Source organism: Tachysurus fulvidraco, chromosome 10, assembly GCF_022655615.1.
Source record: "Tachysurus fulvidraco isolate hzauxx_2018 chromosome 10, HZAU_PFXX_2.0, whole genome shotgun sequence".
NCBI classification, from domain to species: Eukaryota; Metazoa; Chordata; class Actinopteri; order Siluriformes; family Bagridae; genus Tachysurus; species Tachysurus fulvidraco.
In genome coordinates, this window is record NC_062527.1 from 7,898,317 (window position 1) to 7,923,259 (window position 24,943).

The 24,943-nt window shown below is 37.0% G+C and overlaps 3 protein-coding genes across 5 annotated transcripts; 1 reads left to right on the forward strand and 2 right to left on the reverse strand.

Moving 5' to 3' along the window:
• The first annotated feature begins 725 nt into the window (after positions 1–725).
• Positions 726–3,683, forward strand: etfbkmt (electron transfer flavoprotein subunit beta lysine methyltransferase). 2 transcript variants are annotated; one of them, XR_003444744.2, is made up of 4 exons: positions 726–857; positions 1,147–1,251; positions 2,708–2,838; positions 2,940–3,683. XR_003444744.2 is itself a non-coding variant. In XM_027173331.2 (3 exons), the coding sequence occupies exons 1-3, from the start codon at positions 923–925 to the stop codon at positions 3,287–3,289; spliced, it is 810 nt and encodes a 269-aa protein (XP_027029132.1). In that variant the 5' UTR covers positions 864–922; the 3' UTR covers positions 3,290–3,683. The 2 variants fall into 2 exon arrangements, 1 of the variants encoding a protein (XP_027029132.1); XM_027173331.2 differs by lacking the exon at positions 726–857 and having other exon boundaries at positions 864–1,251.
• A 166-nt stretch (positions 3,684–3,849) lies between these two features.
• amn1 (antagonist of mitotic exit network 1 homolog (S. cerevisiae)) lies at positions 3,850–10,115 on the reverse strand. Its single transcript, XM_027173332.2, has 7 exons — positions 9,923–10,115; positions 7,914–8,046; positions 7,045–7,174; positions 6,717–6,934; positions 4,976–5,032; positions 4,338–4,449; positions 3,850–4,238 (listed from the first exon to the last, which is right to left on the reverse strand). Exons 1-7 carry the CDS (start codon positions 9,940–9,942, stop codon positions 4,165–4,167), a joined length of 744 nt encoding a protein of 247 aa, XP_027029133.2. The 5' UTR covers positions 9,943–10,115; the 3' UTR covers positions 3,850–4,164.
• Positions 10,116–10,265: 150 nt separating this feature from the next.
• On the reverse strand, positions 10,266–19,453 carry si:ch211-106e7.2. Of its 2 annotated transcripts, none has more exons than XM_027173323.2 (4): positions 19,205–19,453; positions 11,093–14,442; positions 10,933–10,983; positions 10,266–10,829 (listed from the first exon to the last, which is right to left on the reverse strand). In XM_027173323.2, exons 2-4 carry the CDS (start codon positions 14,370–14,372, stop codon positions 10,696–10,698), a joined length of 3,465 nt encoding a protein of 1,154 aa, XP_027029124.2. In that variant the 5' UTR covers positions 14,373–14,442; positions 19,205–19,453; the 3' UTR covers positions 10,266–10,695. The 2 variants fall into 2 exon arrangements, with proteins under 2 accessions (XP_027029124.2, XP_027029125.2); XM_027173324.2 differs by lacking the exon at positions 19,205–19,453 and adding an exon at positions 18,961–19,187.
• Between the last annotated feature and the right edge of the window lie 5,490 nt (positions 19,454–24,943).

Below are 24,943 nucleotides of genomic sequence, written 5' to 3' on the forward strand. Positions count from 1 at the left end.
ATAAAACAAAGACAGAGCTATAAGGACGTAGTATCAGTAATTCCTAGATACATAAAGTGCATCTGTGCAACCTGGTGCAAACAGTGCAGGACAAGACAGAAAAAAGACAGTGCAGAACAAAAGACAGTGCAAACAATACACAAAAACAGCACAGACCAGTATAAATACTGTATGTTCAAACAATATTACATGTGCAGAAATACTGGAATGAACATATTAGTATTATATGTTATTAGCATCTGTGCAACCTGGTGCAAACAGTGCAGGACAAGACAAACAAGACAGTGCAGGACAAAAAATACAAGACAAAACAGTGCCAACCAGTATAAATACTGCATGTTCAATCAACATTACGTGTGCGGAAATAGGTATATTATAATAGGTAGACTATAAGGAGAAGATGAGTCTGTGAAGCTGCTTGAGGAGCTGGTGTTTAGTGCCGAGGAGAAACTGCTGGATCACTTACAGGTATACTATAATAGATATAATACTGATTTATATGTGTATTTATACTGTACTGTGTAGTGGAGGTATAAATCCTTTATAAACCCAAACCAGGTTTAAGTTTTACTACACTGTATATTATATTATAATAAAATGAATTACATTACATTTAAAACTAAGTAAAACATCCATCCAATAAAGTCACAGTACATAAAAATCTACAAAAACACTTGTGTTGTGTTTTATAGAAGGTTCAAAGTGCAATTAGAAATAGGACAAGGAAGGTGGATTGTGTAGCTTCACTTAACAACGCAAATCTGCCAGATCAGTAGATGGCGGTAAAGCACAATAAAATGGTGAAACAACAGCCATGAAGAAGAAGAGGAAGATTTTTTACAGAGGACGCTTAAACAGTTGAGCATATCTGTAGTTTATATTATTTTAAGGGTTACTGTACAAATTAGTGTTTAGCAATTAAATGGTGTCGTGTTGTAGACTTACTGGGCTGTTTATAGATATGAACCGGGGACTCTTTATATGTTTATGTGGTAAAGACCTGCTGAGTAAATCTATCCAGATTATTCAACAAAGAAACATTCGACAATATATGAAATGCAACACAGAAAATAAAATAAGGAGGTTTATTGCAGAAAACACTGAGATAGTCAAAGGTCAAAGTTTAACACCTGAGATCTCTTTAAGACTCTTTACAGTGAAATGTCGTTTCTGGACGGAGAGACCAGAGTTGTGGCCATTTCCTGATCCCTTCTGGGCGATATACTGGCCTGGGGGACAGGCACTGAGCAGGTAATGATGTTACTGTAACATGTAAACACTGTTGGCTTCACAAGTGGTAAGTTACAGTTTGGGTTGCAGTGCTCTGATAATTGCATTGTGACAATAAGTAATCAGAATCAGGTTTATTGGGCTGTTAAAACACACAAGGAATTTGGTTCCAGCTGTTTGTTACTCTCAAAAGTACAGAGACATAAATAACATTATATTATACATTTACCTTGGACTATACAAGACAAGATAGCAAGACAAAACAAACTACACAAGACAAAACAGACTATACAAGACAAAGACGGAGCAGACAAGGCATGACAGACTATACAAGAAGAGACAACAGACTACACAAGACAAAACACAACAGATTACACAAGACAAGACACAACAGACTACACAAGACAAAACACAACAGACTATACAAGACCAGACACAACAGACTACACAAGACAAAACACAACAGATTACACAAGACAAGACACAACAGACTACACAAGACAAAACACAACAGACTACACAAGACAAGACAGCAAGACAAAACAAACTACACAAGACAGCAAGACAAAACAGACTATACAAGACAGACAAGACAAGACAGTCTATACAAGGCGAGACACAACAGACTACACAAGACAAAACACAACAGACTATACAAGATAAGACACAACAGACTACACAAGACAAGACAGACTATACAAGACGAGACACAACAGACTACACAAGACAAAACACAACAGACTACACAAGACAAAACTAGACAAGACAGACAAGACAAGACAGACTATACAAGACAACAAGACAGACCAGACAGACAAGACAAGACAGACTATACAAGACGAGACACAACAGAATATACAAGACAAGACAAAACAGACAAGACAGACAAGACAAGACAGACTATACAAGACAGACCAGACAGACAAGACAAGACAGACTATACAAGATGAGACACAACAGACTACACAAGACACAACAGATTTCACAAGACAAAACACAACAGACTACACAAGACAAGACACAACAGACAAAACACAACGGACTATACAAAACAAAAATAAAAATGGTACGTCGCTCTGAATAAGGGCGTCTGCTAAATGCTGTAAATGTAAAAATGTGAGACATTATAGACAGTACAAGTATTAAATATGAATACAGAACATGACTGGTCAGTTATAATATTATAATATTGTGTAATATTTTGTTTTGTGCAATATGCAGCAGCAGTAGTGTGTGTAACGTATACAGATGATGTGATGACTGACAGTTCTGATAATGCAGTCCTTTTAGATATGAAGCAGGGAATATAATTATGTTGAGTTGTTAATCAGTGTGATTGTCTGGGGAAAGAAACTGTTCCTGTGTCTGGCAGTTTTGGTAAAGTTCTGTAGCCTGCCAGAAGGGAGGAACTGAAAGAGGTTCAGAACCTTGATTAAAAAATATTTAATATGAAGCGTTCTATTGGTTTATTTTTTAGGTATCTTCTAAACAATCCAGGACTGTCAGTAGGTAGAAAAGTGCTGGATCTTGGATGTGGCTGTGGTGCATCTGCTATTGCTGCTAAACTTAGTGGTGCTGCTCATGTGGTGGCCAATGACATTGATCCAAGTAAGACATTTATGTTACACGCACAAAAAAAACAACAAAATCTTTAAATATATAAAAAGTCTATATGAAGAGTATTTTGTATAGTTGCTGTTGTTTTGCAGTTGCTGCAGTTGCCACAAAGATGAACTGTGAGCTGAACGGTTTAGAGCCCTTGCCTTGTGTGACTCAGAATCTGATCGGTTCCGAACCTGAGAACTGGGACCTCATCCTGCTTGGAGACATGTTCTATGATGAGACTCTTACAGAAAGCTTACATAAGTGGCTCAACAAATGTGTCAAACTTCACAGAACACAGATCCTTATCGGAGACCCAGGACGGGCTCAGTTTGAGAGCCATGACATTAAGACACTGTTGTATGAACAGGCTCATTTCGAGTTACCTGACTCAGTCCGAGAGGAAAATTACGGACTGACGAATAGCACAGTCTGGTGTTACAGACCAGATTACTAAACTACTCAAGTTAAATAACCAGACACTGACACTTCATACTCATTTTACTTGAGTTGATAGGGTACTGTGAGAAAGCAGCGTTTGTAGGATTTTCACCCTAGATCTAAAATAAAAATATGTTTTTAATTTTTTTTCCTCGTAAGATTGCTTGAGTAATTATGGTTTAGAAATGTCCAGACAGGAAAAAAAACTCCACTTCATTTCAAGAAACTGGTCAAGTAAGAACCATTCACTCAAAAAGAGATTACTCTGCTAGAAAATAACCATCATTTAGTTTAGAGAAAATGCACGAATCTCCGTGTTTTTCTGTCTCCTCTCTTCTCTCATGGCTTTTTTTTTTCCATTCACAAAAAATCATTTTGTACATTTTAAACATAAACCTGTTCAGCATTCACCACTTGTGTTGCTGTGATGGTGTACTTTTTGAAATATATTTGTATTTAATTAATATGATATTAAGAAATGTATTTACTTTATACATTTGTATTGACTGTTAGATCACAACCATAATTTGAGAACAGGTATGATGAATATGACCAAAGATAATTTCACCCACAGCCTCATCATCAATAATTTTATTAATAAATAGACATTAGAATAGAGTTCTTACATCCAAAAAGTGCTTCATACAGTTAATATAAAATAAATACATGTACAAACATTTAGCACGAACATTGCTATCAATATTTAGCATGAACATAACAGAAATTCCTTAAGTTATACATTCACGTGTTTCATTTGAACTGTAATCTTGTTAAACCGATTTAGTATGTGTATTTTTAAACTGATTTAGTATGTGTTTACTATTTGTTTTTCCACTGTAGCTTTCCATACTCAGTAACAGGTATGTGGATGAACCCAAACTCAGTGCAGACTCAGTACACAGTCCAGGAGACCTGATGAATCTTTTTAGGATCGATAAATTTTTGAAGTGCCTCTCTGGATTTGTCTAAAATACAAACCAAAGATAGTTTCAGGGACAAAGAGCAAGAAGGTTGTCACATATATCAAACTGGTCTGTTCGTGAAGGAATAATACTTTAATATACCCGTCATGAGGGGACAGCTGTGAAAATGGAATATTCTGATGTTGTCACAGTTTGACAGAACAGCAACCACAGCCTTGTCTGTTAGGTTTCGGCACCGTACCATCTGTAACTCCTTTAAAATAGAGAAGTATAGATGAAGCAAGTTGGAGTGGAATAAAAGCATCAACCAAGGCATCGATTTTTTTTGACATGTTTTTAGGGCTCTTTATATATGGTTTGGTAGTAACAGGGTAAATGCTACTATACATCTATAAAATTCCCTGTAATCCACAGCAACCTGTAAACAATTCCTTTTTTTTTAATACATATGTTTCTGGTGAGTTTATACATTAAATAGAATAGCAATTCCTGCTATAACATTTTAAAAGCAGATTATATGCATATATATATACACTGGTTACTTTTATATATAAATGCGCCACAGTCTAGATTAACTTTATTACTATGGCAACAAGAAGAAGTAAAACATACTGGTAGATTGCAGGGATAAAACTGATGTATGTTTGAATGTAGCATACTTTCACTTAATGCTAATACAGCGAAAAAATTCAGCTTGTTACTGAGACCATATAACACTGTCTTTATAATTTCCTATAGCAATAAATAAATAAATAAATACCAGTGAATACACACATTACCTTTAAGCTCTGGCAGCACACTCCAGTCACTAGACCAGTAACACCTTCATCAGTGACCTGTCAGGAGCATGTCAAGTGACAATATTACACTTACACTTACAGTACACACATTTTTTTTTCAAGAACAATTTCTTTTTAGAATACCACAGAAAGGTTAAGAAACATCTTGTCTCAGTGCATATCACTGAAGGTCAGCACTACATCAGAAGCTTGAAGATGATGGGGGTCATTTTTTCAAAAATATTGACGAAGCGAATTAAATAGAAATTTCTCACTACCACAGCTTAATATTTTCTATGAAAGGTACTGTTAAATATTATACCGTTTTATACAGATTTAATGAGGTTTTAAACTGTAGGGTTAAATATACTGTATAGTATAGTATACTATACTAAAAAAAATTTACTTATATGAATAAAAATAGTGATATTTGCATATAATGACAGGGTCTCTGTAGTTTCAATTCAAGTTAAATGTAATACTTTCATTGTGTTATCGAATGTCTTGACAAAATATGTACCCAGGATAAGTAAAGTTTAGTTATATTACTGTTTTTTTATTACTTTAATTCCCTACTCGTACTTAAAAGCCAGACTGCAGAGAATTATGCACGCAGCTGAAAAAAGCCACCATGTATTTTACATACTTTAGGGAAATATCTATTTTACACCTCAGGTAAATGTTACTGGTTCTGAAGGACACAACATATGAACATTTATTTCCCAGTGGTGCTTTCTGTTGTGGGAAGTGGTTAAAAGTTTTGGGATACTGGCTAAAAAGATGTGAGTTCACCATAACTACTCATGTCCTGTCTTAAATGTAGCATCAGCATCAGAGGTAAAGGTAATAAAGCATAAAACAAGCCATGTATAAGAAATAAGCAGTACTGGCCTTTACCAAGCTGTACTGAATATGCTGTATTGTATTGTACCCAATGTTTACTCAATAGTATATTCATATTCTTTTTACCACATCATCATCAGTAATAGTGTTCAGATATTCTTCTCTCTTTTCCCATATTTTATCCATTATTTTTATTTTACCTTTGTACAGCCTCCCACTTTACTGTGCAGCAGACTGCAGTTCTTTCCTTATTATTCTATATTGTACCTTTTATACATTTTTAAGCATTTCATGACATGTAATATGTATTGACAGATAGAATTAGAATTTTATTGGGTTTATTATACAATATTTAATGTCTGCACGTCTGTAGGTTTACACATTTTTCCTGTTTGCACATCGTATGTCTGAACTGTAATTTGTACATTTGGTGAACAAAGTGATTCTGATTCTGAATCTTAATTTTAATTAAGTGTTCTCTATGGTATTGGGAAGAACAGGATTTAGCTACTTTTCTATACCCTAGACATAAGTATAAATAAGAGCCACAGGGGAATTAACGATTATTTAATAATAATGACGTGTATAGCATCTTGTGTGTGCGCTGCTCTTCTTCTCAATCAATATTCATACTGATAGCCAATTCTATTAGCACCACTTTCTAAACTGCTGGCAATTTCAGAACAAATGAGCACTTTGATATCACGTCGTCTTGTCTTCTTTTCCAATTTAAGTACTAACTGACTGTATAAATGGTATCAGCAACTTTAACATGCGGTGCCAGTCACTGTTTTAGGTGGCCACAAGAAAATACAAAGATATGACTGCAAACAAAAATTTGGACTGTTATAACAATTGTGTAGCTTCCTAGACTGCACTTTTAGCTCATGTTACTTACCTCTGTTCCACTAAAATCGATGCTGTACAGACAACTGCAGTTAGCGCCTAGCTCGATCAGAGCTTCATCACTGATCCCAGGGCATTCACAGAGCGATATAACCTCTAGCCTCTTACAGCTCCGTGCCAGCGCTCGTAAACCTGAGTCAGTTACAGCCGCACACGAAGTGAGGTCAACTATCTTAAGACCCGCACAGTGTGAGGCCAAGGAGTCCAGACCTGAGCACATTATCAATATCATTATTATCATCATCATCAGTAATAGTAGTATTACTATAATTATTAGTATAAAAACAGAACCCTCTACATGATTCTGCACTAAATCATACCTTCTGATGTGATGTTCACGCATCTCATTAGTATTATAGCCTCTAGTTGCTGACAGTGGATTAGACGGAGAGCAGAGTCTGAAACCCTGCAGTTCTGCAGGTCGAGTGTACGAGTTCCTGCATGCAAGAACTGCAAAAATATTCGATTATTAAGCCACAAATAATGAAGGAATGAGTTATTTTTTATTGTTCTAGATCATTCTAACTAGCAGGACATCCAAGTGAAAAGAGTTGCATCACCCCTTATTCAAGAGACTACATCACTTCTTTAGGAGAACCTTAGAAGAGCAGCAGAACTGGTGATATCAAGAAGCAGCTGTGAAAACGTTTCACACCTGTACACATCCAGTATTCACCTAGACATATATTTACTTCTATTAAATTTAGCATTAGGTCCACTGTTTGAAAACAAGTTGCACTATAAAGGTTATATATTACAGTGGTGACAAATTAATGAGGGAAAAATACTAGCATGTTTTGGGGCCATTGGAGGGAACTGGAGAGATGAACCCCACTTCTCTTGATAACAGACAGTGCTGTCTAGACCGACAATCCCCCTTAGGTGTTCAGCTGAAATGAGACCTGGAGACTGTGAAGGCCTATGAACATGACTGACATTATTTTCATGTGATTTATTTTTTCCTTTCAAGCCCCATTCCCACCAATACAGTACAGGGGACTCACTCATTCACTTCTAATCAATTGTGTATTCCATTTTCTTTTATATTACTCTACATGCTTTTTAGGTTATATGAACAAGTAAAATGTAAGTAAGCAGAAAGTAAACACACCTGTGGAAAATCTAGCCAAAGGCATGAAGTTCTCAATCAGCATAAAATAATATTCATGCATAATACCACTGTTTTTACCTGACTGATGTTGGAATCTGTTACAGAGCCTTTAGCCGTCATTATTCGTAGCAGTTTGTCCTTGATGCTGTACGGTAAAGTCCTAATGCACTCAATATAGCGGTCTGCATACTGAGCCACACTCTCTGCACTCCTGCAGTACACACACACACACACACACGTATATATACACACGATAGATATATATATATATATATATATATATATATATATATATATATATATATATATATATATATATATATGAGAGAGAGAGAGAGAGAGAGAGAGAGAGAGAGAGAGAGCCTTGCAAAATTATTCATACCCACTGAACTTTTCCACATTTTGACATGTTACAACCGCAAACAAAAATGTATTTTATTAGGATTTTATGTGACAGACCAACACAAAGTGGCACATAATTGTAAAGTGGAATGAAAATGGTGTCCAAATTCCTTTTACAAATAAATATCTAAAGAGTGTGGTGTGCATTTGTATTCAGCCCCCTTTACTCTGATACACCTAAACTAAAATCTAGTGAAACCAACTGCCTTCAGAAGTCACCTAATTAGTAAATAGAGTGCACCTGTGTGTAATTTAATCTCAGTATAAATACAGCTGTTCTGTGAAGCCCTCCGAAGTGTGTTAGAGAACATTAGTGAACAAACAGCATCATGAAGACCAAAGAACACACCAGACAGGTCAGGGATAAAGCTGTGGAGAAGTTTAAAGCAGGGTTAGGTTATAAATTAATATCCCAAGCCTTGAACATCTCACGGAGCACTGTACAATCCGGAAATGGAAAGAGTATGGCACAAGTGCAAGCCTACCAAGACATGGGCGTCCACCTAAACTGACAGGTCGTGCATGGAGAGCATTAATCAGAGAAGCAGCCAAGAGGCCCATGGTAACTCTGGAGTAGCTGCAGAGATCCACAGCTCAGGTGGGAGAATCTGTCCACAGGACAACTATTAGTTGTGCACTCTACAAATCTGGTCTTTATGGAAGAGTGGCAAGAAGAAAGCCATTGTTGAAAGAAAGCCATAAGAAATCCCGTTTGCTGTTTGCGACAAGCCATGTGGGGGACACAGCAAGCATGTGGAAGAAGGTGCTCTGGTCAGATGAGACCTAAATTGAACTTTTTGGCCAAAATTCAAAATGTTATCTTTGGCGGAAACCTAACACTGCACATTACCCTGAACACGCCATCCCAACCGTGAAACATAGTGGTGGCAGCATCATGTTGTGGGGATGCTTTTCTTCAGCAGGGACAGGGAGGCTGGTCAGAGTTGATGGGAAGATGGATGGAGCCAAATACAGGGCAATCTTGGATGAAAACCTGTTAGTCTGCAAAAGACTTGAGACTCGGGCAGAGGTTCACCTTCCAGCAAGACAATGACCCTAAATATACAGCCAGAGATACAATGGAGTGGTTTAGATCAAAGCATATTCATGTGTTAGAATGGCCCAGTCAAAGTCCAGACCTAAATCCAATTGGGAATCTGTGGCAAGACTTGAAAATCCCTGTTCACAGACGCTCGCCATCCAATCTGACTGAGCTTGAGCTATTTTGCAAAGAAAAAAAATAGGCAAAAATTTCACTCTTTAGATGTGCAAAGCTGGTAGAGACATACCCCTAAAGACTTGCAGCTGTAATTGCAGCAAAAGGTGGCTCTACAAAGTATTGACTCCGTGGGGATGAATACAAATGAACACCACACTTTTCAGATATTTATTAGTAAAAAAAACTTTGACACCATTTATCATTTTCCTTCCACTTCACAATTATGTGCCACTTTGTGTTGGTCTGTCACATAAAATCCTACTAAAATTTGTTTGTGGTTGTAACGTGTCAAAATGTGAAAAACTTCAGTGGGTATGAATACTTTTACAAGGCTGTGTGTGTGTGTGTGTGTGTGTGTGTGTGTGTGTGTGTGTGTGTGTGTGTAATTCCGTATGACGTGCATGTTCTATGTGTGTAATGTTCTCTGTGATGAGAAGAGAAAATCTTATCTGCTAAAGTTACTTACAGATCTAGTAAAGAATGCATCAGTAAGCTCGGTCACAGTCACGGCGCAGAGCTAAACGTGTAAAGTCTTGGAGAACAAAGATTAATATGTTACTAAAGTCTAAGTACACCACAGTCCGCACGCTGGGCAGCTTGTTTCCATCAGCACGACATTGTTTACACCGGTACGCCTCCAGACATAAAACACCATTTCCGGTTTTAACAGGAAGCTATATTTCAAAATAAACTTCAAAATAAAAGTATTATTTTTTGTATGTATACTCTTGTATATAAGTATAGTTGTTTTACACACACTATCTATCTATAAAATTAATATTACAAATTGATGCTGGACTTTTGAAAAATCAGTTGCCAAGGCTCATTCTGAGTTTTTAATAATTATATGTAACACACACACAAGCACAGAACATTGATGTATTTATACATACATATATACATATTTATAATGACATCATACAAAACACAAGGAATAACTAAACTTATAACTGTATGAATAACTGTGATTTTAAACAAGTATTAATTAATGTTCAACAGCATTATGGTCAGGTGATGGTCAGTTTCAAATAATGTCATATAAAATAATAATGCCCTGCAGCACTGGGTTTCGGCGAGGTGGGTTGCATTACAATGTTAAGTGATTATTTTCCTGTGTATATTGAAAGAGATGTTTAGTTAATCAGTTAATTACACATACTATGTACAAAAGTGTAACCAAACGTTTTTTTTTTAATAACAACATTGATGAAATCCTTTTTATAGAATTTAAAAGAACATTTAGATTGTAATTTTCTGCCTTTTTTCTTCATATTTCTTTTTGAACTCTTGGAATGTGCTGATCTTGGATGAGTTTGTTAGGGTAGGGACTGATCCGAGGCACTGTTTCTTCTTGGGGCTTTCACACCACGTACCTAAAATATAAAATGGACAGGTCAACTATGAGCTACTATTTAACAACAATAAAAATAAACAAATAAATAAATTGATTGATTGATTAATAATAACAATAATAACCTGACATGCCCCACGTCCTTTTGATCCTCACCACAGTTTTATCTTTTAAACCTAGTAATAAAACAAACAAATAAATAAAAAAAAGTTATATAAACAAGTAGCCATAAAATCCTCTCAGAAGGTATAAAGTCTATAAAATATCTATATACAAAATACTTACTGCTTTCTGCACTTGCAGACTGATTGGCTTTCACAGAGGAACCATCATCTGACATGTTGAAAGAATCGGGCAGAACTCCAAAATTTAAGGCCAAACCCGTGTTTAATTTCTTTTTACTCGGATTAATGACCTGAGCCGAATCTAAAGAGGACTTCATATGTTTGCTCCCATGATGTGCATAATTCCGTCTTTTCTTGAGATTTATTGATGCCAACATTTTATTTCGTTTCAGCTTCCTTATTTGATCCTGTCTGGTCAAACTGATTTTCTTCCTGGACTTTTTCTTGGATTGATCTCCATTTGTATTTTTCTGTTTATCTGCTGATGTCAAACAGGAGGTATTTTCATCACTTTTTGATGCTGGGGCTTTTGTCTGTTTTTGTCTCTTTGACCTTCTGTATGGAGTCGTCGCTGAAAAAACATGGGCCTTCTTCCAGGAATTCCAAACTTGCTGTTTCGAAGTGTGGCTTTTAGGACTTTTACTACTGTTAGGGTTTTCATTGCAAACAGAATCTATTCGTATGTTAACTGTTTCTGGTGGAAGATGCATCTTATCCGATGACATATTTTTCCCATGTCTCACATTCGAGGTGCCAAATAATACAAGGTTTCTTAGTGTTTCTCCTGTCTTGCATTCTTTGTGGTGATCTCTGCGTGATGTGGACTCATGTGATGTACGTGTTAAAAGTGGCATTTCTTTGACCTGCTCAGACATTGCATGTGCCAATTTAACTACATCTTTGAAGTTAGTGATGACCTCCACAATCTCAAGCTCATCCATGCTCCCATCATCAACAACTGGTGATGTAACAGATGAGTTTTTTTGTCCATTCTTGTCATTTTTTGCCTGTTTGCTATCCCTCAGCTCACAAATGTCAGTATCATTGAGCTTACAAGCTTTGTTGAAAGGATATCTGTTCTGGTCTGCATTCACCTCCTTCACACCTTCGCCTGAGGCATCAGCACGATTACTCAGTTCAGATCTTTTTTCACACTTGCAAAGTCCTTCATTTCTATAACCCAAAACCTGCAACCATTTTGGAAGACAACAGTACTTCTCCAATTTCCAGTTGATTTTAATTCCTTTGCTCATTTCATCCGATTTAATTTCCATGTCTATGCATTTTTTATCCTCAAATAATTCGACAGTGACTTGACTGCTGTCTGTTAAAATTTGTGCATCTTCTTTGATCATGTTGTCCACATTTGGCTCCTCTGCTTTCTCTAGTGGAAGGATGCTCATCTTGACAGAATCATCTTTGTCTAAAACAGGCGTTGTGTCTCTGCTGAGAAGTTTGAACAAAGTCTCTGGTTTTGTACTTGACGTAAGCAAAGGTGCCTGATTTTCACCCATTGTTTTATTTTGTTGTTCTATGCTTTCTGAAATCACATTTTTCACATTTGTACTGTTTTGTCCTTCTATCACTTTTTCAGAGCACATCTTTTCAACATTCACATCCACTGGGTCTTTTCTTACTGTTTTGTCATCTTGAACACATGAGTTCTGGTGATGCTCAGGGGGTAATGGTTTCCTTTGCTCCTCTCGTCCACTTAGTGCTTTATCAGATGCTTTTAACTTTTCCTTTGAAAGCTCTGGCCTGTTTTCCAACTCTTTTACTGGTGCTTCCTTTCCAGCGATTTTATTTTTGGACTGCAAAGTCATTAAAGTTGAAAGATAACCATGTTCCTTGTCAATGTCATGGAGATTCTCATTGAGATTTAACCAGGATGATGTGTAACCCATCTTGGGTGGTTCAGTGCCATGTTCTAAAATGTGAACGCTTGATGCAATTTCATTCAATCTCTCTTTTGAAACTCCCTGGAGTATTACAGAATTCTTTGTGCTGCAGTAAAGTCTGACGTCCTTAATGATGTCTTTATAAACGTTTGATTTTGCAGCATTGCACAATTTCTTATAATCTCCATTCCAATACAACTTCAGAATCTCGTCGAAGAGGTTATCGTAAGGTAAGTCTTTCTGCTGACTTTTTTGTGTCTGCTCCATTTGAGTGATAGACTCATGCAATCTCTGAAGAGACCACTCCTGTACAGGTATGGTAGACAACGTATCCATTCTAGCATTCATTCTCGTGTTCGTGCCCACAGAATTACTGCTCATCACCGTGGCATCATTGTCACGGAGAAGTTTAACACTACTGTCGTCGCCAGTGATAGGCTGTTGTACCTCCTCCATTCTCTGTACCCTCATACTATTAAGAGAAACTGACACCAATCTTTCACTCAGACCAGGGAGTTTATTGTTTTGAGCAGGTCCGTCATCCTTTAAACGATGAAAAAGTCCAGGGGCTAGTACTGATTTTAATGGTACTTCCTTTGTTTGTATTGTAGGATCATTCAAACTTTTTGCACCACTTTCATTTGTTGTTGATTGGCAAGTTTGTGGTATGGAAGGTTGATGGTCATTCTTACTTGATACAAATCTTCCTTGAGGGTCTCCCTCTTTCACTTCAGCCAGGTTATTTGATAACGTAACACCTGCTACTGCCACTTGAGTCAATGGTGTAACAACAGCGATAGCTTTCTGAGTTGCATACCTCTGCTGATAGATATCTTTTGGCAGACAAGCGTTTTGTTGATGAAGTGGTGTTTCATTCGTCTGTATTTTGTTTGTTAAAGGTTGAAGTGTGATCACTGGAGCTTGTGCTAAAATAAAACCAGTGAGCAATCCCTGACTGATGGAGTCCTTAGGTAAATTATTAGTAATATTCACATGCTGTTGCTGATTGAATAGATTGTTCTTCCAGCTTCCACTGAGATTATTAGCGTTCAGAACGAACATACTCGGTATATGTGACTGCTGTGAGCTATTTGGGGTCTTTAAGGCTAAAGATGCTTTTTGGTATTCAACTGATGAAGAACTTGACTGAATGGGGCATTGACGACCTAAGACTTTCTCACCTGTGACAGAAATTTCCGGTGGTCTAGCATTTGAACAGAAATGTTGGGAGTTGTGCTGAGGATAGTTGGCGTTAGGTAGCACTGGTGGAAAACTGTTCCCGCTCTGTCCAGTCGGTCTATAAAACGACACTGTAGATTGTCTTAAGTAAGATTCGTTATTCTGTTGATTTTGTGTCAAAATCTGCTCATTGCTGGTTTGCAAAGGGGATGTTTGCTTCCAGCCGCTTTTAAATGCTGTTGGTCCTCCATATGAAAGGATCTTCTGGTCCTTTATAATGGTGTCCAGAGGTATTGTTATGTAATTAGATGTTTGGCTTAGATGAGCGGATGTGCCAGTTCCAGACGCAGCAAGCTTTTCCATGCTTTCCAGGAGCTATAGAGCGCTTTTCATTCTTTTCAAGTCAAATTTGCACACCAAAAGGACATGCAAGCTGAAAGAGAAGACATGAAGTTACTCAATGATGACAACAAACTGAAATCTACAAAGAAATAATGATTCCATAAATAAACAACTTTCATAAATAAATATGTTCTTACAGAAAACATCTATAACTATTATATAGTTGTTTTTTTTTTTAAATAATAGCACTAATATAAACCTGTTATTTGCTTTGCAGCTAATCTCTGAGTTAACAGACTTAACAGAATTTAACAGCGATGCATTTAATATATTGTTATTAGTGATGGGCAACGATTAAGATTTTTTATTGCGATTAATCGCATTACTTTCTGCAATTAAGCATGAAATGCATAAAATTCAATAATGCATGGTAGGTTGATTGGCATCTCTGGAAAACTGTCCGTAGTGTGTGTGTGTGTGTGTGTGTGTGTGTGTGTGTGTGTGTGTGTGTGAGTGAATGAGAGTGTGTGTGTGCCTTGCGAGTGTGGGTTGGCACTCCGTCCAGGGTGTGTTCTCAGTTCTCAGTCAACTTTGTCGTTGTTCACAGTACAAGTACAGACAGAGAAACAATGGGTAAAATCTAAATGTTTATTTTTGATAGAAAATATTTAATATTATATCGGAACTTAGAGCCCGCCTCCAAGTGGACACATCGCAGGGTGACCTCCACACTTAGACTTTTGGTTAATAAAGACTGTTTTAGTTAGACTTAACTGATCACTTTATAATTACTACAAACAAAACACTGAGAAAACTCCTCAGACCTGGATGAGAATGAGCAAACTTCTTTATTGTGGTCAATCAGCCAACAATTCTCTAAGAGAAATTGCCAAGTTGAAAGTAACAAATGAAAAACCCAAAAAGAGCATGATCATGCAATCAAAAACAAAACTCTCAAGACGTTCTTGCAAAGTAAAGTTTTTACACACACCCGACCCTCAGAAAATCTCCTCAATACATACCATGGCGCTCCTAGGCACCTCCTCTTTGGTTCCCAGTATTTCTTAGAGTCCCATGGTGAAGTTCCACCTGGTGACCTTCCTCATATCACCTTATTTACCGCCACCACCTCCTATGTTTTCTAAATACACTAACATTCTGTTCACTAATTTCCCCTTATTTCCCAGCACCTTTTACCCATATGCCCATTTATGGATTTTCCTCCCCTTAGTTCCCAGGACCTAGGTCTGGGAACCAAGGTCTTCTTCATTCTACATAACAATTTATGAGATAAGGTCTAAGGTCTCTCTCTCCCACCTTGGCATCTTCTTCCTCTGATTCTGGCCCTGGATCTCCAGATTACACTCCTACTACCCCCGTTTATTAATTTCTTATAATAAACATTTCCTCGTTTATCCACCCTCTGACTCAAGTGTGGTTATTTTATTCTCTAGTTATATATTACCTTAAGATTATTACAACATCTGGGGTTTATTCCCATGTGTCTTATGACTCCATCATAATTCCCTTAAGGCATATAACTCTGCTTTTAAGGCATTAAAAGCAAAATTGCTTTTCACTCTGCATATCAATTGCATATCACTCTGCTTTTAAGGCATTAAAAGCACTATTAAGGCAAAATAAATTTTTATTTTTTAAATGCATAGTATGCAATGTATATTCAATATTTATTTTATATATATAATATTAAATATATATATATTATGCAATGTATATTCAATATTTATTTATATATATATATATATATATATATATATATATATATATATATATATATATATATATATATATATATATATATATAATATTTAGAAAACCAATTAGTTGTTCATTTTAAGAGACCCATCTTATTTTCTCTTGTATATTTAATATTGCTCTTTAATTAAGCAAAAATACATTTTATCCGATTACTCGATTAATCGATGAAGTTTTCAGTAGAATATTCGATTACTAAAATATTCGATAGCTACAGCCCTACCTACCATGTTCTCACATCTAACAAGCAACAGCTTCTGTATCTTATCAATGTTATTTAACAGACGTTTTGTTGCCTCAAAAAAATATGTATGCTGATTCCAGAAATAATCTGATCAAAATTGTAAAAACAATCAGTAACCCACATGAAATAGAAAATTTATAAACAGCACAATACATCACATTTAATGTAATGACAAACATGTAAAACACATAACTGCCTATTTCACTAGGTGGCACACTTACAATAGCACCACCAACCTCCCCCCTTCTGTTTCACACTAAAATTTAATGGCAAAAGAATCTGGTGTAATCCGCCGCATCTGCAGGGACACTTGGTGTATGGTGTCTTTTAAATGGTCACTAAACACTTTACCAAAACAACACTCACAAACACCATGGATGAAAAAAGCAAAAATAGACTTTCTTGGAAAAATAGCAATCAACCTGACATGAGTTCATTGTGACATCCCTGAATGATCTGATCCCATTCTGAAACTCTCCAGTATTTATACAATGTGCCTCTGGTATCCCACCTAATATTTATCGTCTTTCCTTCCGGTTTTAAAAATGCCCCTTATATTCTGCTCCCATCTCTTTCTGTTCCCAATGTCCTCTGTCTTTGGCTTAAAGGATTATTTTCTGGTATAAAAAAAAAAAAACCTCAGGTCTCCACTCCGCATTCTCTCATAGGACACCCAGCTGAGCGGACTTTCCCTGGGAAACCTCCCTGTTTGGCAGTCTTTAGGTAAGTTTCCTTTTCGCTCTTTTATTTCTACTGTATTATTACATCATTTAAAGTATTGTTTCCTTCTCAAAGTTAGTAGAGTTAAGAGGTCTTTATGCTCATTACTGCTATGCCCTATGCTTCTGTTCTAGTTTAGGACAAGATCTTCGCCAGATCATCAACTGACTCATTTGGCAATAGACCAAACAGCTTTACTGGAACTACCCGGTAAGGTCTCAGGAATTCCCCACTCCTCCATGCTATCACTTCCTGCCAGCTGTCACATGAAGGTGCATGCATCCTCCATGCTGTAAAGTACTTCTACCAGCTGGGTGTAAGATACAGCTGTACATATGAAGAAAAACAATGCCCAAACAACTGTATGGACTCTTCCAATTTTACATCCATTTTTACATGCTCTTTTGCACACTGTTTTTGCTCTTTGGACATGCTGTCTCACATTTCAGTCGATTGCTGTTTTGCACAATACCTCATGTACCTGCTGCTATAATACTAATATGTTCATTCCAGTATTTCTGCACATGTAATATTGTTTGAACATACAGTATTTATACTGGTCTGTGCTGTTTTTGTGTATTGTTTGCACTGTCTTTTGTTCTGCACTGTCTTTTTTCTGTCTTGTCCTGCACTGTTTGCACCAGGTTGCACAGATGCACTTTATGTACCTAGGAATTACTGATACTACGTCCTTATAGCTCTGTCTTTGTTTTATGTAGCACCATGATCTTGGAGAAACGTTGTCTCATTTCACTGTGTACTGCAACAGCTACTATATATGGTCAAAATGACAATAAAAGCTTTTTGACTTGACATGTCTATCTCTAAATTGAATCGCAAACACCACTTCACCATACAGAATCACACACCATGTGACAACACAACACTGTATACATAACTAAAGCATGTAGCTACTGGTACTTTCAGGTATTTGATAAGTTTTTAAAATTCCTACTAAACCTACTGGTCTGGTGATAGGGGATTTGTCATTTTCACTTTGGGGCTTTAATACATTCACACCTCACACAAGCATTTCTATAGGACAGACAAATCAAGGTTCAGGTTTACAAACTATTAACCTTATAACCAATACAACCTAGCGAATATTTTTCACAAATGCTGAACAGATTGTACAAAAAAAACACAGATACCACTTGAGATTTAATTAGTATATATAACCTGGGACTACTAAGACTTTACATAACAACAATGGGAAAAAAAAAGTCCTTGTTGAGTCTAACTAAGAACACGCTGTTCCACGGTCACAATGTGTGTATGCTTACTCTGCAAATGTATTATTTTTATGTTTATGTTCTGTGAAGCTGCTTCGAGACGATTTGAGTCAATTTTTTTTTTTGAGTCAAAAAAAAAAAAAAAAAACACTATACAAATAAATCTGAGCTGAATTCATTAAAATTTCCAAACCTGGCTCCAGATTCTGCACCAGGACATAATACTAATATATTATAAATATCTATAAAAATACATAAATATCTAAACAAAAGGTAAAAGACCCATTCACATACACACAGATCAGCCATAACATTAAAATCCACTTATAGGTAATTATCTTGCTTTTTATTTGTACTTGTAAAGAAGTGGGAAACATTAGACAGCAAAGTGAACAGTTTCTTCTCAAAGTTGATGTGTTGGAAGCAGGAAAAAAATGGGCAAAGATGTGAGCAACTTAGTATGTCAGTGTTATGAAGTGGTTAGTGATCATTAGCTGCTAATCTAACTGCAGTTTGTTTACAGACCTGAGACACGTCCATGATCCGATGGACAACTGGACGAATTAGCTTCAAAAGCTTTAAAAACACCATTATTAATTTCAAATAAAAAGCACCAGAAAGAAAAACAACAACTTACTTCTTAACAATATTTCCAGGTTTTTGCTGCTGTAGTCTTTACTACTCCTCAATATGAAATGCTAAATACTTCATTAAATGCTAAATATGCACTGATTACTCACGTGTTAAGCGTTAAAAAAATAACTTTAACTTCTAACGTTTGTTCCTTTATTGAGCTGAAATTCGTCGGTAAAAAAAAACACGTGAGAGCGTGAGAGAGCGATAAGAGTGTGTAATAATATAACATGTATGAACCTACTTACCCAAGGCGAAAATTCTTCGTAAATTCATAGAAAACATAACAGACTGGGGGATTTTTTTTTTCTTCTTCTCCTCCTCCTAGAAACAGGCTAAACGGTGGAGTGGAGTGTTGCTGCCTCATACAGCTTAGAAGTGGCACTTCATTACATCATTTACAACCTTGTGAAGTCAAGTCAAGATTGTCCTGTCTTTAAATGTCATGTCATTTTCCGAGTGTTAACGTTCCTACATCTGTTTCTTTAGGTTGAGATAGTGTGGTGGCTAATTACCAGCAAATGCAGCACATCCAATAAGATAGATACAAATCCAGTGTTGTGACGTCACAATAAGGGTTTATTTAATAGGTTTTTATAGGTTTGGGGAAAATCAAGTTCACCCCAGATCATAGGTAAAGCATGTCATTCAAAATGTATTCATTTTTACCATGTTTATAATATTTAGAATGGAAAAGGGATTGTGAAGCATACATACTGTACCTATGATGTCTTCACAACACAAAATGAGAATGCACGTTGTTTAAAAAATATATATATACAAATAATGATACGCATTTTTATATACAGTCGTATGCAAAAGTTTAGGAACCCTGACAATTTTATCAAATACATTCATTCATTCATTCATTCATTCATTCATTCGTTCATTCATTCATTCGTTCATTCATCCATTCATTCATTCATTCATTCATTCATTCATTTTCTACCGCTTATCCGAACTTGGTCACGGGGAGCCTGTGCCTATCTCAGGCGTCATCGGGCAGTTTATCCTTCAGTTTATTTGATGGATCAAAATGAAATTGCTGATCCAAACACCCAGATATTTATAAATAAAAATCATGGAAATTGTCAGGGGTTTCTAAACTTTTGCATGTGACTGTATGTTTTATATTAAAGTTGATGCGTATTAAAATGGAATATTTTATTAAAATGGAAAGTGGAATATAATTGAGTCTTACAAGGTCCCAAAGGTTTAAAAAGAAATAGCAGATGGAGCATCTCAGCTTAGGGGAATTTGGCTGATTTTTGTCATGTGTCATGCAAACATGGCAACACTGAGCTTTGAAACTGAAGATTATGGGGTTGGTGTCATGTTCTTTTGTGAGCAGCCCCTTGTGTTTACGATGAGCCTCATCTCTGCAAACATCCAGTCAGAAGAATTGTCTTTTGCATTATTTTAGTTTAATGTGCTTGTAAGACTGAGCTAGTCTGGTCAATTTGGTGATTGGTGTCAGACAGATTAGTTTCAGAAGATTTTACTTTAGTTTGATTTTTTTTCCCACAAAGTACCCCAAAACACAGCCAGTGCACATGTTCTTTATACCCTTTTCTTTGTTGCAAGCACTATGCTAGTCCGCCACCTTTATCACCTGCTAATGAAGTACTTTCCAATTCTATCATTTAATGGTGGCGTATCTTATTTTTTAAAAAGATACCATGTGATAGCTTCATGAACTAATTCTTGGCCAGTGTTCTGTATTAAAACTGGATTAAACATTTCTTTATTATAATATACTTGTCAGATATGTATGTTGATTGTATTACCTTTTATTACTTAGCGTTAATCAAATTGTTTTGAGTAAACTGATTTGATAAAGTACCATAAAAATAACAAAACATAATATTAGTATGAACAATACCATAACAAAAATGTTTAATAGCTGTGGAGAGTTGTTAAGGTTATCATTTAAGCATTGTTTTTAATTGCATGACTTAGTGCCTTTATCTGTCCTAGAACAAGATGAGGTCAAATTGCAATATGGAAACATGCCTCATGCCCAAGCCCATGTTTGCCACAGAAGCTTTTAGAGTCTCAGGCTTTTGATGCCAAAAGTGTTCTTTCTATACCTTATGACCCAATCAGGCCAGTCTGCTTTGTGAAATAGCATTTGTCACATCTGCTGCAATGCTGGGTGTGCAATCTCTCCGGTGTCAGGCATTGCACTTAGTTGGCCCTCCTGCTGAAGATGACATTGCCGGTGGCTTCAGTTCTGGTCTGGTTTTTTGCTGTTGGTGTGGAGTTTCAGCACTCCACCAATCACCTGGTCCAAACGGCACTCCCATCTATTCACATCTTGTGCCTCTGCTCGAACCTATGGGCTGCGCACTTGGCCACACCTCAATTAGGCCGAACATACATTGTTCTCCTTTTTGAAATGCTTGTTTTGTCCATGCGTTTAATTACGTTCTCCAGTACTCTGTGCAACGGTGTCCATCCGTCACCTCCCAGCTTGGTGAGCTTTGGATATATTCCACATGGAGATTGATCCATGTGGTTGACTGCACATTGCAGGGTGGTGGCCACTTTCCCCCTCCTGCTCACTGCATGGTGGTGCTGTCTCTTTCCCTTCTATATTTATTAGTTTCTTAAACATCATTACCCTTTCACTTTTTGCTTCCTGTTTCTTTTCTATCATCATTTGCTGTTTTTCTTCTCTCTCTGTTCTCTTCCCTCTTGTATATACCAATTCACAGCATTCATTTCCATCTGACATTTGGCTTTAGCCTTCTCTTCTTTCTTTCCTTTATTCCAATGTATTAGCCTATGCGTCATTTCCTGACATATTTGTTTGTCCAACGTTCTATTTTTAGGCCATTGCAACTCTGTGTATTCTGTCATGCAATTTCTTCATGCCGTGCAACTTGAATGTTTACAAGTGTGCAGTGATCCTCTTCCCTGCTCATGATGCAAGCCTGTTTGGCTCTGTTTGTTTTCTTCAGAACACATTTACCAGGTTTTTTCTTAACCGTTCACTTATTGCATTGATCTTATCCACTAACATTGATATTGTCAGCCGTCTTTCCCACTTGGCTCTACCGTCACAGCGCTGCCAGTTCCAAACAATAATTGGATTGTTCTGGCCTTGTTTTAAATAGTTACTAATAAAATCAAACAGAGAAACAGTGGCCTTACTGGGCTAAGGGGCTTCGATTAGTACTCGCAATAACGGGCTCAATAATCTAGGCCTCCAAATTTTCTTTAGCTCTTCAACCAAGTCTATTTCAGAAAAAAAAACTCTTTGCAACATGTATAACCCATCAAATCATGTGATGGCCCTCAATGTATCTCTAATCAAATCTTTAGACTGCCACCTTTCAACTCTGTCTTTAACTTTATATTTTAGTTCATCCCAAAAATGAGTTCTTATGCCTAAAGTTTCTACTTTAAGCTTTAACAAAGCCATCCAAATTGAAACAGTTTTATTATTCATTCCACATCTGCTTCTTTGTGAACTGTTATCTTTCCATTACTTATCGTGGTTTGTGTTTATAGAGAATATTGGTTAGCCAGCCTTTCTAGTGTAAATCTCGCAATCTGTATTCTATCTACCAGTGGTTTTGTTATAACCAAGTCCTATTAAATGTGGACACACCGTGGCACCAACACATACCTCAACAATTAAAATTTACTTTCTACTTACTGCCTGTTGAACACAGTAGATCTCACTTCTCCATGCCTCTCCACTCCACTTGTATTTCATATAATAAGCATCATTAGCACCAGTCACTCAGCATCAACAAATCTTTCTGTAAAACGGAATATAATATTTCATACATTTCATACTTGCACAAAATTCTATACCACTGTTTCATATTCCACTCCAAAAATACATACCCTCATACTTTTCACACATACACATGCACACTTATACTCACACACCAGATTCTTTTTCCAGACAGGGCATTTCTACCGGATTCTTTCTTCTGGCAAGAATCCACATCTGGATCTGGAGGGCAAGTCTGCCCTCTCTTGGCAGCGGTAACGTGGTAATCCAAATAATACGTGGTAATCCAAATGGTAATAAAGTGGTAATCCACCTGTCCAAGCAGCCCTGCTGGGTGTGTTTCCGGTCCCTCACCACAACAGTGGGATTTTCTCTTTATCCTTTCACTCATCCGAGCAGCTCTATTTGCACATTCATACACAAATAGCGGTATCACGAGACTTCCATTCTCAAAGTTGCTCACACACATTTGCATTTCAAACACTTTCTTTTCAAGGAGCCATACATTGGCATGGGTTGACCTGAAATGCATGTGGTGTTGGATGTGTTAGATAGCTCATTGCTGTAAGTGGTAATACATCAACCAGGTTTTGGGCTAGCGCACATTTTGTTAAGTTTAGCCATTTGGGGATTTCTTTTGGTTTCTTTTCAAACACTTTTATTTCTGGTTCAAGATTCAAGAGGTTTATTGTCATGTGCACAGTGAAAACACAATGATTTAGACCACACAAAGAAATAATTACTTTCATGTCACGTCTCCCTAACAAAAAGAATAAAAATAACTGTTGTAAGAAATAAAAAATGTGGTAGTGAAAATAAGACGATGATGGTTGAAGATCTTAATGAAGAACAAGAAGTTTATTCCAGCATAGCAGTGACAAAATACATGAAGTACTTTGGGTTCATCTGAGTCAGTAAGAACCCCGAGCGAATCCTGCTCAAGCATTATATACAGTTTTCCCTTTTGGTAATTTAAATGAGGTTCTGCTTCGAATGTGTATTGAGTGTAAGAACTGAATGTCTCCCAAATGGCTGGGCTACACCTTGTTGTCTAGCTGATGTCTTTACATGTTAATCATGGTTACGTACACCTTGTCTTGGTATTGCTACAATTTTTATCAACCTAGTGGTCATTTTAAATGGTAATCACGGCCACGTAGACCTTGGCTTGGTATTGTTATCAACCAAGTGGTCACTTTAAATGGTAATCACAGTCACGTAGACCCTTTGTTTATGGTGATCCTTGATGTCCTGCTGCCATTCCCATATTTATAATTGAATCAAATTTATACCTTTAGAGTCTTAAACGTATTACCTTATGATACTTGAACCTTTTTTTTTTTTAGGAATGAGCTCTTTTAGATGTATACCTTGGAGTAGAATTTAGGTGCAATTTCTGTAATTTCTTACACTGTACTCTTGTAGCATCTACCAGACAGCAGAAGTGTGAAGAGGTTGTGTTGTGGGTGTGTATTGTCTGTGATGATGGGCCCTTCTGATGACCCTAGTGTTTTAAATGTCCTGGAGTGATGGTAAGGCCACTCCACAGGTGAACTGTGCAGTTTTTATGACCCGCTGGAGAGCTTTCCTGTCCGGCACAGAAGCTGCACTGTTCAGGACAGGAAAGCTCTCCAGCAGGTTTTTGAGCTGTGATTGAGCTGATGATCACACTTTCAACTGTACATCTGTAGAAGTTGCTGAGGATCTCGGCTGAGTATTGTGAGACCAGGTGAAGTTGATGTAAATTCCAAGGAATTTGAAGGTTCTCACCCTCTCTACCTCTGTCTCACCAATGTAGACTGGGATGTGCTGCTCCTTCCTCCTTCTCCTAGGCTCAATAATCATCTCCATCATTCATCATTTAAGGAGAGATTATTTTCCTGACACCAGGCTGTCAGACCTGCTACTTCCCATTCTGTATGATGTTTCCTCTCCACCAGTTATGAGTCTGATGATTGTGGTATCATCCACAAACTTTATTATCTTTGTTTGGGAGACCACACAGCCATAGGTGAAGAGGGTGTACAGCAGTGGGCTCAGGATACCTCCTTGGAGGGTCCCTGTGCTCACAGTTCTGATGCCTGATGTCCGGTTTCCTACTCTTACTGTTTAAGAGGTAAAGAAGCGACTGCAGGCAGGTTGGAATGGGTGGAGAAAGGTGTCAGGAGTTCTGTGTGATAGGAAAATATCAGCGAGAATCAAGGGGAAGGTGTACAGGACAGTCGTGAGACCGGCCATG

Bases quoted from the DNA above. Each gene is read 5' to 3' on its own strand.
- etfbkmt (XM_027173331.2), top strand. From the start codon at position 923: ATGGTGTCGTGTTGTAGACTTACTGGGCTGTTTATAGATATGAACCGG. The intron at 1,252-2,707 runs GTAATGATGTTA...TTTATTTTTTAG, and splicing joins GGGGGACAGGCACTGAGCAG to GTATCTTCTAAACAATCCAG. The intron at 2,839-2,939 runs GTAAGACATTTA...GTTGTTTTGCAG, and splicing joins GGCCAATGACATTGATCCAA to TTGCTGCAGTTGCCACAAAG.
- amn1 (XM_027173332.2), bottom strand. From the start codon at position 9,942: ATGCATTCTTTACTAGATCT. The intron at 7,175-7,913 runs GTAAAAACAGTG...ATATTTTTGCAG, and splicing joins CAGATTCCAACATCAGTCAG to TTCTTGCATGCAGGAACTCG. The intron at 4,450-4,975 runs GTAATGTGTGTA...TCTATTTTAAAG, and splicing joins TGTGCTGCCAGAGCTTAAAG to GAGTTACAGATGGTACGGTG.
- si:ch211-106e7.2 (XM_027173323.2), bottom strand. From the start codon at position 14,372: ATGGAAAAGCTTGCTGCGTCTGGAACTGGCACATCCGCTCATCTAAGC. The intron at 10,984-11,092 runs GTAAGTATTTTG...TTTTATTACTAG, and splicing joins GTCTGCAAGTGCAGAAAGCA to GTTTAAAAGATAAAACTGTG. The intron at 10,830-10,932 runs GTTATTATTGTT...TTTATATTTTAG, and splicing joins AAGGACGTGGGGCATGTCAG to GTACGTGGTGTGAAAGCCCC.